Source organism: Elephas maximus, chromosome 2 (assembly GCF_024166365.1).
Source record: "Elephas maximus indicus isolate mEleMax1 chromosome 2, mEleMax1 primary haplotype, whole genome shotgun sequence".
NCBI classification, from domain to species: Eukaryota; Metazoa; Chordata; class Mammalia; order Proboscidea; family Elephantidae; genus Elephas; species Elephas maximus.
The window spans coordinates 197,596,557-197,608,991 of record NC_064820.1 but is presented as its reverse complement, the minus strand read 5'-3'; the positions used below and the strand labels follow the sequence as shown (position 1 = coordinate 197,608,991).

The 12,435-nt window shown below is 39.6% G+C and overlaps 1 protein-coding gene across 6 annotated transcripts in view; it reads right to left on the bottom strand.

Annotated features, from left to right (window-relative positions):
• The window catches only part of NSD1 (nuclear receptor binding SET domain protein 1), a 208,850-nt gene that overhangs the window by 24,770 nt on the left and 171,645 nt on the right, over positions 1-12,435 (bottom strand). For all 6 annotated transcript variants that reach the window (XM_049874394.1, XM_049874393.1, XM_049874397.1 and 3 more), the window contains exon 15: positions 2,742-2,898. In XM_049874394.1, coding sequence (XP_049730351.1) covers positions 2,742-2,898 — 157 coding nt within the window. The remainder of the gene's footprint in view (positions 1-2,741; positions 2,899-12,435) is intronic.

Below are 12,435 nucleotides of genomic sequence, written 5' to 3'. Positions count from 1 at the left end.
TAGGTCCTTTTTAATTTCTTGTAGTAGAGCTTTGTAGTTTTCTTTGTATAGGTCTTTTACATCCTTGGTAAGATTTATTCCTAAGTATTTTATCTTCTTGGGGGCTACTGTGAATGGTATTGATTTGGTGATTTCCTCTTCAATGTTCTTTTTGTTGATGTAGAGGAATCCAAGTGATTTTTGTATGTTTATCCTATAACCTGAGACTCTGCCAAACTCTTCTATTAGTTTCAGTAGTTTTCTGGTGGATTCGTTGGGGTTTTCTGTGTATAAGATCATGTCATCTGCAAATAGAGATAATTTTATTTCCTCTTTGCCAATCCGGATGCCCTTTATTTCTTTGTCTAGCCTAATTGCTCTGGCTAGGACTTCTAGCACAATGTTGAATAAGAGTGGTGATAAAGGGCATCCTTGTCTGGTTCCCGTTCTCAACGGAAAGGCTTTCAGGTTCTCTCCATTTAGGATGATGTTGGCTGTTGGCTTTGCATAGATGCCCTTTATTATGTTGAGGAATTCTCCTTCAATTCCTATTTTGGTGAGAGTTTTTATCATAAATGGGTGTTAGACTTTGTCAAATGCCTTTTCTGCATCAATTGATAAGATCATGTGGTTTTTGTCTTTTGTTTTATTTATGTGGTGGATAACATTAATGGTTTTTCTAATATTAAACCAGCCTTGCATACCTGGTATAAATCCCACTTGGTCATGGTGAATTATTTTTTTGATATGTTGTTGAATTCTATTGGCTAGAATTTTGTTGAGGATTTTTGCATCTATGTTCATGAGGGATATAGGTCTGTAATTTTCTTTTTTTGTAATGTCTTTACCTGGTCTTGGTATCAGGGAGATGGTGGCTTCATAGAATGAGTTAGGTAGTATTCCGTCATTTTCTATGCTTTGAAGTACCTTTAGTAGTTGTGGTGTTAACTCTTCTCTGAAAGTTTGGTAGAACTCTGCAGTGAAGCAGTCCAGGCCAGGGCTTTTTTTTGTTGGGAGTTTTTTGATTACCGTTTCAATCTCTTTTTTTGTTATGGGTCTATTTAGTTGTTCTACTTCTGATTGTGTTAGTTTAGGTAGGTAGTGTTTTTCTAGGAATTCATCCATTTCTTCTAGGTTTGCAAATTTGTTAGAGTACAATTTTTCATAATAATCTGATATAATTCTTTTAATTTCAGTTGGGTCTGTTGTGATGTGGCCCATCTTGCTTCTTATTCGGGTTATTTCCTTTCCTGTATTTCTTTAGTCAGTCTAGCCAACGGTTTATCAATTTTGCTAATTTTTTCAAAGAACCAGCTTTTGGCTTTGTTAATTCTTTCAATTGTTTTTCTCTTCTCTAATTCATTTAGTTCAGCTCTAATTTTTATTATTTGTTTTCTCTTGGTGCCTGATGGATTCTTTTGTTGCTCACTTTCTATCTGTTCAAGTTGTAGGGACAGTTCTCTGATTTTGGCTCTTTCTTCTTTTTGTATGTGTGCATTTATCGATATAAATTGGCCTCTGAGCACTGCTTTTGCTGTGTCCCAGAGGTTTTGATAGGAAGTATTTTCATTCTTGTTGCATTCTATGAATTTCCTTATTCCCTCCTTGATGTCTTCTATAACCCAGTCTTTTTTCAGGAGGGTATTGTTCATTTTCCAAGTATTTGATTTCTTTTCCCTAGTTTTTCTGTTATTGATTTCTACTTTTATTGCCTTGTGGTCTGAGAAGATGCTTTGTAATATTTCGATGTTTTGGATTCTGCAAAGGTTTGTTTTATGACTTAATATGTGGTTTATTCTAGAGAATGTTCCATGTGCGCTAGAAAAAAAAAGTATACTTTGCAGCAGTTGGGTGGAGAGTTCTGTATAAGTCAATGAGGTCAAGTTGGTTGACTGCTGTAATTAGGTCTTCCGTGTCTCTATTGAGCTTCTTACTGGATGTCCTGTCCTTCTCAGAAAGTGGTGTGTTGAAGTCTCCTACTATAATTGTGGAGGTGTCTATCTCACTCTTCAGTTCTGTTAAAATTTGATTTATGTATCTTGCAGCCCCTGTCACTAGGCGCATAAATATTTAATATGGTTATATCTTCCTGACCAATTGTCCCTTTTATCATTATGTAGTGTCCTTCTTTATCCTTTGTGGTGGATTTAAGTCTAGAGTCTATTTTGTCAGAAATTAATATTGCTAATCCTCTTCTTTTTTGCTTATTGTTTGCTTGATATATTTTTTTCCATCCTTCGAGTTTTAGTTTGTTTGTGTCTCTAAGTCTAAGGTGTGTCTCTTGTAGGCAGCATATAGATGGATCGTGCATAAACGTTCTTTTAGTTATTCTTTAAAACTATGCAAGCTATAAATATTCTTTTGTGTACTTTATATTCAATGAATACAATTTTTTAAAAAGAAAAAGCAAGATACAAAACTGGGTATAAACTATGAGGCCAATTATTTCGGAGGCTTGTGTATTGACATGTCTATATTTGCAAGTAAATATGCCAAAATATTAACAACATACCTTCTTGAATCCTGAGATTTTGGGTTTAATTGGTTTTCTGCAGTGAACAAGTATTAGTTCTATAATCAGAAACTATAAACTTAGTTTTTCTTTCATAAGGAAAAATAAATTGGGGTGGGGGGGATGAAGGGGAAGACCTTGCCTAACTGGAAAGAGCACTGAAAATAAATAAAATTAAGTACTATATTTAAGAGATGTCAAGAAACAGACGATGGTAAATTGAATGAACACCATTCTCCATCTTACTCACCTGTATCGCCCAACTTTTACCCAGACAATCTCCCTGTAGTGTGGCTTTTTGCCTGCTTTACAGTCATTGCAATACCAGTTTCCTTCAGGGATATCAATGTTCAGGCATTCACGATGAAAAGCAGCAGGGCAAGAATCACAGCACAGAAGGCTGCCTCCTGTGGGAATCAAAAAGTCTGGCACTCAGAACCACAAGGCTGCATATAAGGACCCAGTTGAAATTGCTTTTGTTCAGCTCCTAACCAATTTATTCATCTCCTGGCTAAGGGCTTAGTCATTTAATTAGTTATCCAGAAGACTTTTCTACAAGAGTATTCCTTCTCTAATACTCCTGAAAACCCCAAGGGTAGTGCTGTGTGTGTCTGGTGGGAGGGAGGGGTTTCTACAGGGATTCCGGTTAATAAACATGAGCTTTTATTGGCAAAATTAGGTTAGGGGAATGAGGTCAGACATAAAGCTATAGAAGTCATGTATGCGTATACACACACTTATACATTTTCTTTCCTTCACTAAGACAACACACTAAATATAACCACAATTTTTGGAGGACTAAAGTAGCTAATAAATGACCTAGTAGTGTCTGACGCAGAAGACAGACACATCTTTAAAGAAATGGAAAAGCTGATCACTTTTATACGCAAAGGAAAGAGGCCCCGGATAAGTAAAGCACCATTAAAGAAGAAGAATAAAGTAGGGGGATTCACACTACCTGACCTCAAAACCTACTATAAAGCTACGGTAGTCAAAACAGCCTAGTACTGGTATAACAGTTATATTGACCAATCGAACAGTGTTGAGAACCCAGATGTAAATCCATCCACCTATGGTGACCTGAACTTTGACAATGACCCAAAGTCCATCAAACAGGGGAAAACACAGTCTTTTTAAAAAATAGTGTGGGCAAAACCGGATGTCCACCTGCAAAAAAAAAGAAACAGGACCCATACCTCATACCATACAAAAAAACTAATTCAAAATGGATCAGAGACCTAAATATAACACCAAAAACTATAAAGATCATAGAAGAAAAAATAGGATCAACAGTAGAGGCCCTAATACACGGCATTAACAGGGAACAAACCATAACTAACAACACACAAACTCCAGAAGATAAGCTAGATTAAGTGGGATCCTCTAAAAATTAAACACTTACGCTCATCAAGAGACTTTACCAAAAGAGTTAAAAAAGAACCTACAGAATAGGAACAAATTTTTGTTGGCTAAGACAAATCCGACAAAGGTCTAATCTCTAAAATCTGTAAGAAAATCCAATACCTCTGCAACAAAAAGACAATCGAATTAGAAAAGAGGCAAAGGAACAGACACTTCACCAAAGAAGACATCCAAGCGGCTAACGGACACACAAGGAAAAGCCTGCGATCACTAACCATTAGAGAAATACAAATCAAAACCACAATGAGATACCATCTCACCCTGGCATTACTAGCACGAATCAAAAATAAATAAATAAATAAAATAACAAATATTGGAGAGGCTGTGGGGAGATTAGAACTCTTATGCACTGCTGGTGGGAATGCAAAATGATACAACCATTTTGGAAAATGATATGGCGCTTCCTTAAAAGCTATAAATAGAAATACTATATGATCCGACAATCCCACTCCTAGGAATATATCCTAGAGAAATAAGAGCCATCACACAAACAGACATATGCACACCCATGTTCACTGCAGCATTGTTCACGACAGCAGAAAGACAGAAACAACCTAGATGCCCATCAACAGATGAATAGATAAACTATGCCACATATACATAATGGAGTACCACACAATAATAAAGAACAATGATGAATCTGTGAAGCATCTAACAATATGGATGAATCTGGAGGGCATTATGCTGAGTGAAATAAGTCAATCACAAAATGACAAATACTGTATGAGACCACTACTATAAAAACTCATGAAAAGGTTTATACACAAAGATAAACAAACTTTTATGGTTATGAGGGAGGGGAGAGGTAGGGATGAAAAAACACTAAATAGACAATAGATTTTTTTTTTTTTAACAAAAAAAAAAAAAGGAAGAGAGACACAAATGTTTCCATAAGATTAGTTCTTTCCCTCTTATAGACACTAACATTTGAGGACTCTTCTGCAGTTTCAGCAAGATAGTTTTGCATGTTTTACTTTGTTGCCAAAAAGGAAAGAAAAATAAAAATCACAATCCAGCACTTGTTTATGTAACTAACTGTTCATCCACCAGTCAGAGGTTTTTCATCCATTCTGTCTGGCACCCTCCTGACACCTATGGACCCTTCTCAGACTAAGGTTTATGAATGCATAAACTGAATACACACACACACAAATCAGTTATATTAAAATACAGTTACCAAAATGTTAGAAAAAAATGAGATGTACTGTTTCTTACATGTGCTTCCTTGGTAATACATAAAAAAGATCTAGCAGTAGTAATGTTTGCAAATGCTATTTCAAGTACCTGCAACAACTGTAATATCTGTAATATTTTAATATCTGTAAAAAAAATCACAAGTACAGTCATGTACCACATACATCTGTCTGCGTGTACCTCTGTGGTCCCTAATAGAGTTCAAAAATCCTTATCGGTAAACAAGACACAGCAGACGTAACTGGACATAGTGAATGTTACATCAGCTTCCCGCACACAACATGTGTACCTCGTGTCTCTTGTGCACAGGTAGTCCCTGGGTTACGAACGAGATTCTTTCCTAATGAGACAGATAGGGTTAACTGTGCTGGCCTGCGATGGCCGAAAAAAAGAACTGTTACAAGATTACCATCTAGAAGTTGGGTGAACAGGAACCACACCCTGTCAACATAAGATAAGGCTGAAACAACCCACAAATTACTATCTCCTTCTTAGTGTTTTTCTAGTCCCTTTCCCCTTTATAGGCTCCCGCATGCTCAGAAGAACAAGGTGTCACCACCGTTTAACCTTCCTTAGCTCTCCGAAGATGGTAATGTAGTGCCAAAGATCAGTGCACTTACGCTATATCCCATAGTAAGCGATGCCAAGGGCTGCCCAGACGGCTCCACCTGGAATATCATCTTGGAGGGCGGAGCCAAGATGGCGGACTAGGCAGACGCTACCTCGGATCCCTCTTACAACAAAGACACGGAAAAACAAGTGAATCGATCACATACATAACAATCTACGAACCCTGAACAACAAACACAGATTTAGAGACGGAGAACGAACTAATACGGGGAAGCAGCGATTGTTTCCAGAGCCTGGAGCCAGCGTACCAGTCAGGTACGGCACAAGCACAGAGACCTGCTCCACCCCCCTGAACTAACCCCGGGAGGGGGACTAGCCGGTTCCACGGGCGGCGTGGGACGCAGCCGTTAGGAGAAGTCCCCGGGAGGCAGTGACTGATCTTGGAGCAGAAAGAGCAGCATCCGAGCCGGGGAACCGTCCCACAGGGATTTGGACTGCACGCAGGTACGCCATAAACACGGAGAGTTGCTCCACCCCCTGAACTAACCCCGGGAAGGTGACCATCCGGGTCGCGCGGGCGGCGTGGGACGCAGCCGGTAGGAGAAGTCCCCGGGAGGCAGCGACTGGTATTGGAGCGGGGAGAACAGCGTTCCAGCCGGGACACTCGGTCGCGGCACAAGCACGGGGAGCTACTCCACCCATCTGAACTAACCCCGGGAGGGGGCCCACCTGGTTCACGGGGGCGGCACGGCCACGCGGCTGGAGGGACGAGAAGTCCCCGGGAGGCAGCGACTGATTTTGGAGTCGAGAGTGCACCGTCCCAGTAGGGGAGCCTTGACGCTGGGCGTGGGGCTGGAAGCGGAGGATCTGACCGTGACTCCAGCGGGCCAGACCCCCCGGGGGCAATCTCCACACAGACAGCACACATAGGCGACGCGCCCGCGGGAATCTCAGATATAATAGTCATTCCAAGCAAGACAAGCAACTCTGGCTATATTCTGAGGTGCTACTCTCCTATCTCTCTGTTCCCTCCCCCACCCTCCCCAGGCGGCTTCATTAACATCTGAATAGCCTGAGCCAGAGGGAGAACTCTGATAGGGATCTGACTGCAGTTTTTTTTTTAGCGGATTTTCTGGAAAAACTAGTTTCCCAGTGATGGCTCGGAGACAACAATCCATATCAAACCACTTAAAGAAGCAGACCGTGACAGCTTCTCCAACTCCCCAAACAAAAGAATCAAAATCTTTCCCAAATGAAGATACAATTTTGGAATTATCAGATACAGAATATAAAAAACTAATTTACAGAATGCTTAATGATATCACAAATGAAATTAGGATATCTGCAGAAAAAGCCAAGGAACACACTGATAAAACTGTTGAAGAACTCAAAAAGATTATTCAAGAACATACTGGAAAAATTAATAAGTTGCAAGAATCCATAGAGAGACAACATGTAGAAATCCAAAAGATTAACAATAAAATAACAGAATTAGACAACACACTAGGAAGTCAGAGGAGCAGACTCGAGCAATTAGAATGCAGACTGGGACATCTGGAGGACCAGGGAATCAACACCAACATAGCTGAAAAAAAATCAGATAAAAGAATTAAAAAAAATGAAGAAACCCTAAGAATTATGTGGGACTCTATCAAGAAGGATAACCTGCGGGTGATTGGAGTCCCAGAACAGGGAGGGGGGACAGAAAACACAGAGAAAATAGTTGAAGAACTTCTGACAGAAAACTTCCCTGACATCATGAAAGACGAAAGGATATCTATCCAAGATGCTCATCGAACCCCATTTAAGATTGATCCAAAAAGAAAAACACCAAGACATATTATCATCAAACTCACCAAAACCAAAGATAAACAGAAAATTTTAAAAGCAGCCAGGGAGAAAAGAAAGGTTTCCTTCAAGGGAGAATCAATAAGAATATGTTCTGACTACTCAGCAGAAACCATGCAGGCAAGAAGGGAATGGGACGACATATACAGAACACTGAAGGAGAAAAACTGCCAACCAAGGATCATATATCCAGCAAAACTCTCTCTGAAATATGAAGGCGAAATTAAGATATTTACAGACAAACACAAGTTTAGAGAATTTGCAAAAACCAAACCAAAGCTACAAGAAATACTAAAGGATATTGTTTGGTCAGAGAACCAATAATATCAGATATCAGCACAACACAAGGTCACAAAACAGAACGTCCTGATATCAACTCAAATAGGGAAATCACAAAAACAAACAAATTAAGATTAATTAAAAAAAAAAATACACATAACAGGGAATCATGGAAGTCAATAGGTAAAAGATCACAATAATCAAAAAGAGGGACTAAACACAGGAGGCATTGAACTGCCATATGGAGAGTGATACAAGGCGATATAGAACAATACAAGTTAGGTTTTTACTTAGAAAAATAGGGGTATATAATGAGGTAACCACAAAAAGGTATAACAACTCTATAACTCAAGACAAAAACCAAGAAAAACGTAACGACTCAACTAACATAAAGTCAAACACTATGAAAGTGAGGATCTCACAATTTACTAAGAAAAACGCCTCAGCACAAAAAAGTATGTGGAAAAATGAAATTGTCAACAACACACATAAAAAGGCATCAAAATGACAGCACTAAAAACTTATTTATCTATAATTACCCTGAATGTAAATGGACTAAATGCACCAATAAAGAGACAGAGAGTCACAGACTGGATAAAGAAACACGATCCATCTATATGCTGCCTACAAGAGACACACCTTAGACTTAGAGACACAAACAAACTAAAACTCAAAGGATGGAAAAAAGTATATCAAGCAAACAATAAGCAAAAAAGAAGAGGAGTAGCAATATTAATTTCTGACAAAATAGACTTTAGACTTAAATCCACCACAAAGGATAAAGAAGGACACTATATAATGATAAAAGGTACAATTGATCAGGAAGACATAACCATATTAAATATTTACGCACCCAATGACAGGGCTGCAAGATATATAAATCAAATTTTAACAGAACTGAAAAGCGAGATAGATACCTCCACAATTATAGTAGGAGACTTCAACACACCCCTTTCGGAGAAGGACAGGACATCCAGTAAGAAGCTCAACAGAGACACGGAAGATCTAATTACAACAATCAACCAACTTGACCTCATTGACTTATACAGAACTCTCCACCCAACTGCTGCAAAATATACTTTTTTTTCTAGCGCACATGGAACATTCTCTAGAATAGACCACATATTAGGTCATAAAACAAACCTTTGCAGAGTCCAAAACATCGAAATATTACAAAGCATCTTCTCAGATCACAAGGCAATAAAACTAGAGATCAATAACAGAAAAACGAGGGAAAAGAAATCAAATACTTGGAAAATGAACAATACCCTCCTGAAAAAAGACTGGGTTATAGAAGACATCAAGGAGGGAATAAGGAAATTCATAGAAAGCAACGAGAATGAAAATACTTCCTATCAAAACCTCTGGGACACAGCAAAAGCAGTGCTCAGAGGCCAATTTATATCAATAAATGCACACATACAAAAAGAAGAAAGAGCCAAAATCAGAGAACTGTCCCTACAACTTGAACAAATAGAAAGTGAGCAACAAAAGAATCCATCAGGCACCAGAAGAAAACAAATAATAAAAATTAGAGCTGAACTAAATGAATTAGAGAACAGAAAAACAATTGGAAGAATTAACAAAGCCAAAAGCTGGTTCTTTGAAAAAATTAACAAAATTGATAAACCATTGGCTAGACTGACTAAAGAAATACAGGAAAGGAAACAAATAACCCGAATAAGAAATGAGAAGGACCACATCACAACAGAACCAAATGAAATTAAAAGAATCATTTCAGATTATTATGAAAAATTGTACTCTAACAAATTTGAAAACCTAGAAGAAATGGATGAATTCCTTGAAAAACACTACCTACCTAAACTAACACATTCAGAAGCAGAACAACTAAATAGACCCATAACAAAAAAAGAGATTGAAACGGTAATCAAAAAACTCCCAACAAAAAAAAAGTCCTGGCCCGGACGGCTTCACTGCAGAGTTCTACCAAATTTTCAGAGAAGAGTTAACACCACTACTACTAAAGGTATTCCAAAGCATAGAAAATGACGGAATACTACCCAACTCATTCTATGAAGCCACCATCTCCCTGATACCAAAACCAGGTAAAGACATTACAAAAAAAGAAAATTATAGACCTATATCCCTCATGAACATTGATGCAAAAATCCTCAACAAAATTCTAGCCAATAGAATCCAACAACACATCAAAAAAATAATTCACCCTGATCAAGTGGGATTTATACCAGGTATGCAAGGCTGGTTTAATATCAGAAAAACCATTAATGTAATCCATCACATAAATAAAATAAAAGACAAAAACCACATGATCTTATCAATTGATGCAGAAAAGGCATTTGACAAAGTCCAACACCCATTTATGATAAAAACTCTTACCAAAATAGGAATTGAAGGAAAATTCCTCAACATAATAAAGGGCATCTATGCAAAGCCAACGGCCAATATCACTCTAAATGGAATATCATCTTAAGAGTCCAGATGCACATGCAACCTAATTAACATGCACCGCCATTCTGAGAAGTTCCTGCCCCTTAAAAGAAGCCCACTAAATATTCACTACTCTATTGTCTCCACCAAACCCATGTAAGCCCTAGCCTTGCTTCCCTTTTTTGAGTCAGTCTTTTGGGGAGGCTTAGATCCCCGCTGACTCCTTTTGCCTGACTCAAGCAAAATAAAGTTTGCTGAACATAAAGTTTGTCTTTCACATGTATTCTTAACTCGGGAGAAGACAAGAACCCTTTGTATCAGATTGGCAATTGGTAACAAAATTTGGTGAGCCAGCCAGGAGACTAGTGGCTCAAATTGGCCCACGGTTAGGGGACATAGACCAAAGGGACTGAGCCTCTACAACAGACCTCTACTCAGAGACAAGCAGCCGCCAGGACCTTTTTGTCTGGTGTCTCTTTGAAGAGGTAAGTTCAGGCGACACTCCCCCTTCAGTCCTCCTTCCCCCTTAAGCAACCTTTATTATCTTTTTTTTTTCCTGCATACCTTGTCTCCATTTCTTTTTCTCTCATTCTTGTCTTCTTCGTTCCTCTTTACACCGAATGACTTGCGAGCCCCAACGAAGGGGGCTTTCCAGTCGTTTGGCTTTCGAGAAAGGAGAACTGGGGACAAGGAGTGAGCCCTTGTTAGGGGCTGATCACCCCATATTGCAAGAGCACCCACTGCGTGGGTCGCGAACCCCATCAGAGGGTCACGGGGAGCATTCGGTAAATTGAGTGGGTGGTGAGCCTCCAATAAGAGGTGGAGGAGACTGCTCTAGAGCAGATTGCGTACCCCCAGTGGGAGGTCATGGAGAGCGCTCCAATAGTCTACTTCCTCGACTTTTTTCTTTCCTTTCATTTTTAAACTGCCCTCTCAGGAGGCCCTTCTATTGGTCTGTGGTACTCCAATTTTTTCCTCTCTTCTTTCCTGTTTCCACTGAATGGGTCACAAGCCCCGAAACGGGGGTTCATGGAGAGCGTTCCAGTTGTTTGGCTCTCTCGAAAGAGTTTGGAGAAAAGGAGTGAGTCCTTGTTAGGGGCTGATCACCCCATATCTCAAGGGTGGGTCACGGACCTCGGACAGAGCCGTGGAGAGCGCCTGCTGAGTAGGACACAAACCCCATCAGAGGGTCGTGGAGAGCACTCGGTAAATCGAGGTCGCAAGCCTCCGATAAGAGGAGGCCGCGGAGAGCGCTTTGGAGTGGGTCATGAATCCCCAGCAGGAGGTCACAGAAAGTACTCTGGCAGTCTACTTCCTTGACCTTTTTTTTTTTCTTCTCTCGTTTTTAAACTATTCTTTGTCTTGGTGACTCTAGAGTTTTGGCAGGCATATGTGTGTGTGGCAGCCATTGTTTTTGTGTCTGGATGTTGTCTGGTTGGTACACCCTGCTTCTGGGGAATGGATGTAGAGGTCTCTGGATTGAGAGATTGAAACCCCTCCGTTTGGTACTGGAGATAAGAGGTATCACGAAAAGTGAAGTGGGGATTCAGATATTCCTAGTAATGTGTTAGACCTCACTAAGCCCTTTCTGACTTGTCCGGTCTGAGCGCTCTCTGTTTGTCTGATGTGTGACTGCGAGAGCTGTCTGGGAAGGTTGAGACTGCGAGATTATCTCAGTTGCCTCCGTCTGTGTCTTATTTTTTGTAAAGTGTGTCTTGCAGAGAAACTAACTGGTGAAGAGAAATTCAGGTTGAACTAGAATATGCTTGTTGAGACTCCTCAGAATTTATTGATTGGGCTGTTTACTGGACAATTGGTCATCTTTTGCTCTAGATGGTTTAAAAAAAAAAGATAATTTTGTCTTAAAAGAAAAGTAACAGTTCTAGAGCAGGAGAAGAGAAATAAATTGTTATCTTTTGCGTTTCAAAATGTCTGGAATTGGGATGAATCCCTCCAGCCTCTAGTCTCCCTAGCTAAGAATTAGATTCATTTACAAAATTGCTGAAGGACTTTGGTATTTACTGGGTAGATAGCCTTTCAAAATGCCTCTGCATGTAAATGAATCAGAATGGGCTAATCTTGTCTTCTACCTTGAGTTAAAAGGTAGGTAGGGTGAGGCAAAATCAGGCCTCCTTAGCCACCAGACCTCAGCTGCCAAGGTCAAACAGAAATCACAATGAGATGGCCTGGAGAAATGTTTAATTAGTCAGTTGAATAGAAAC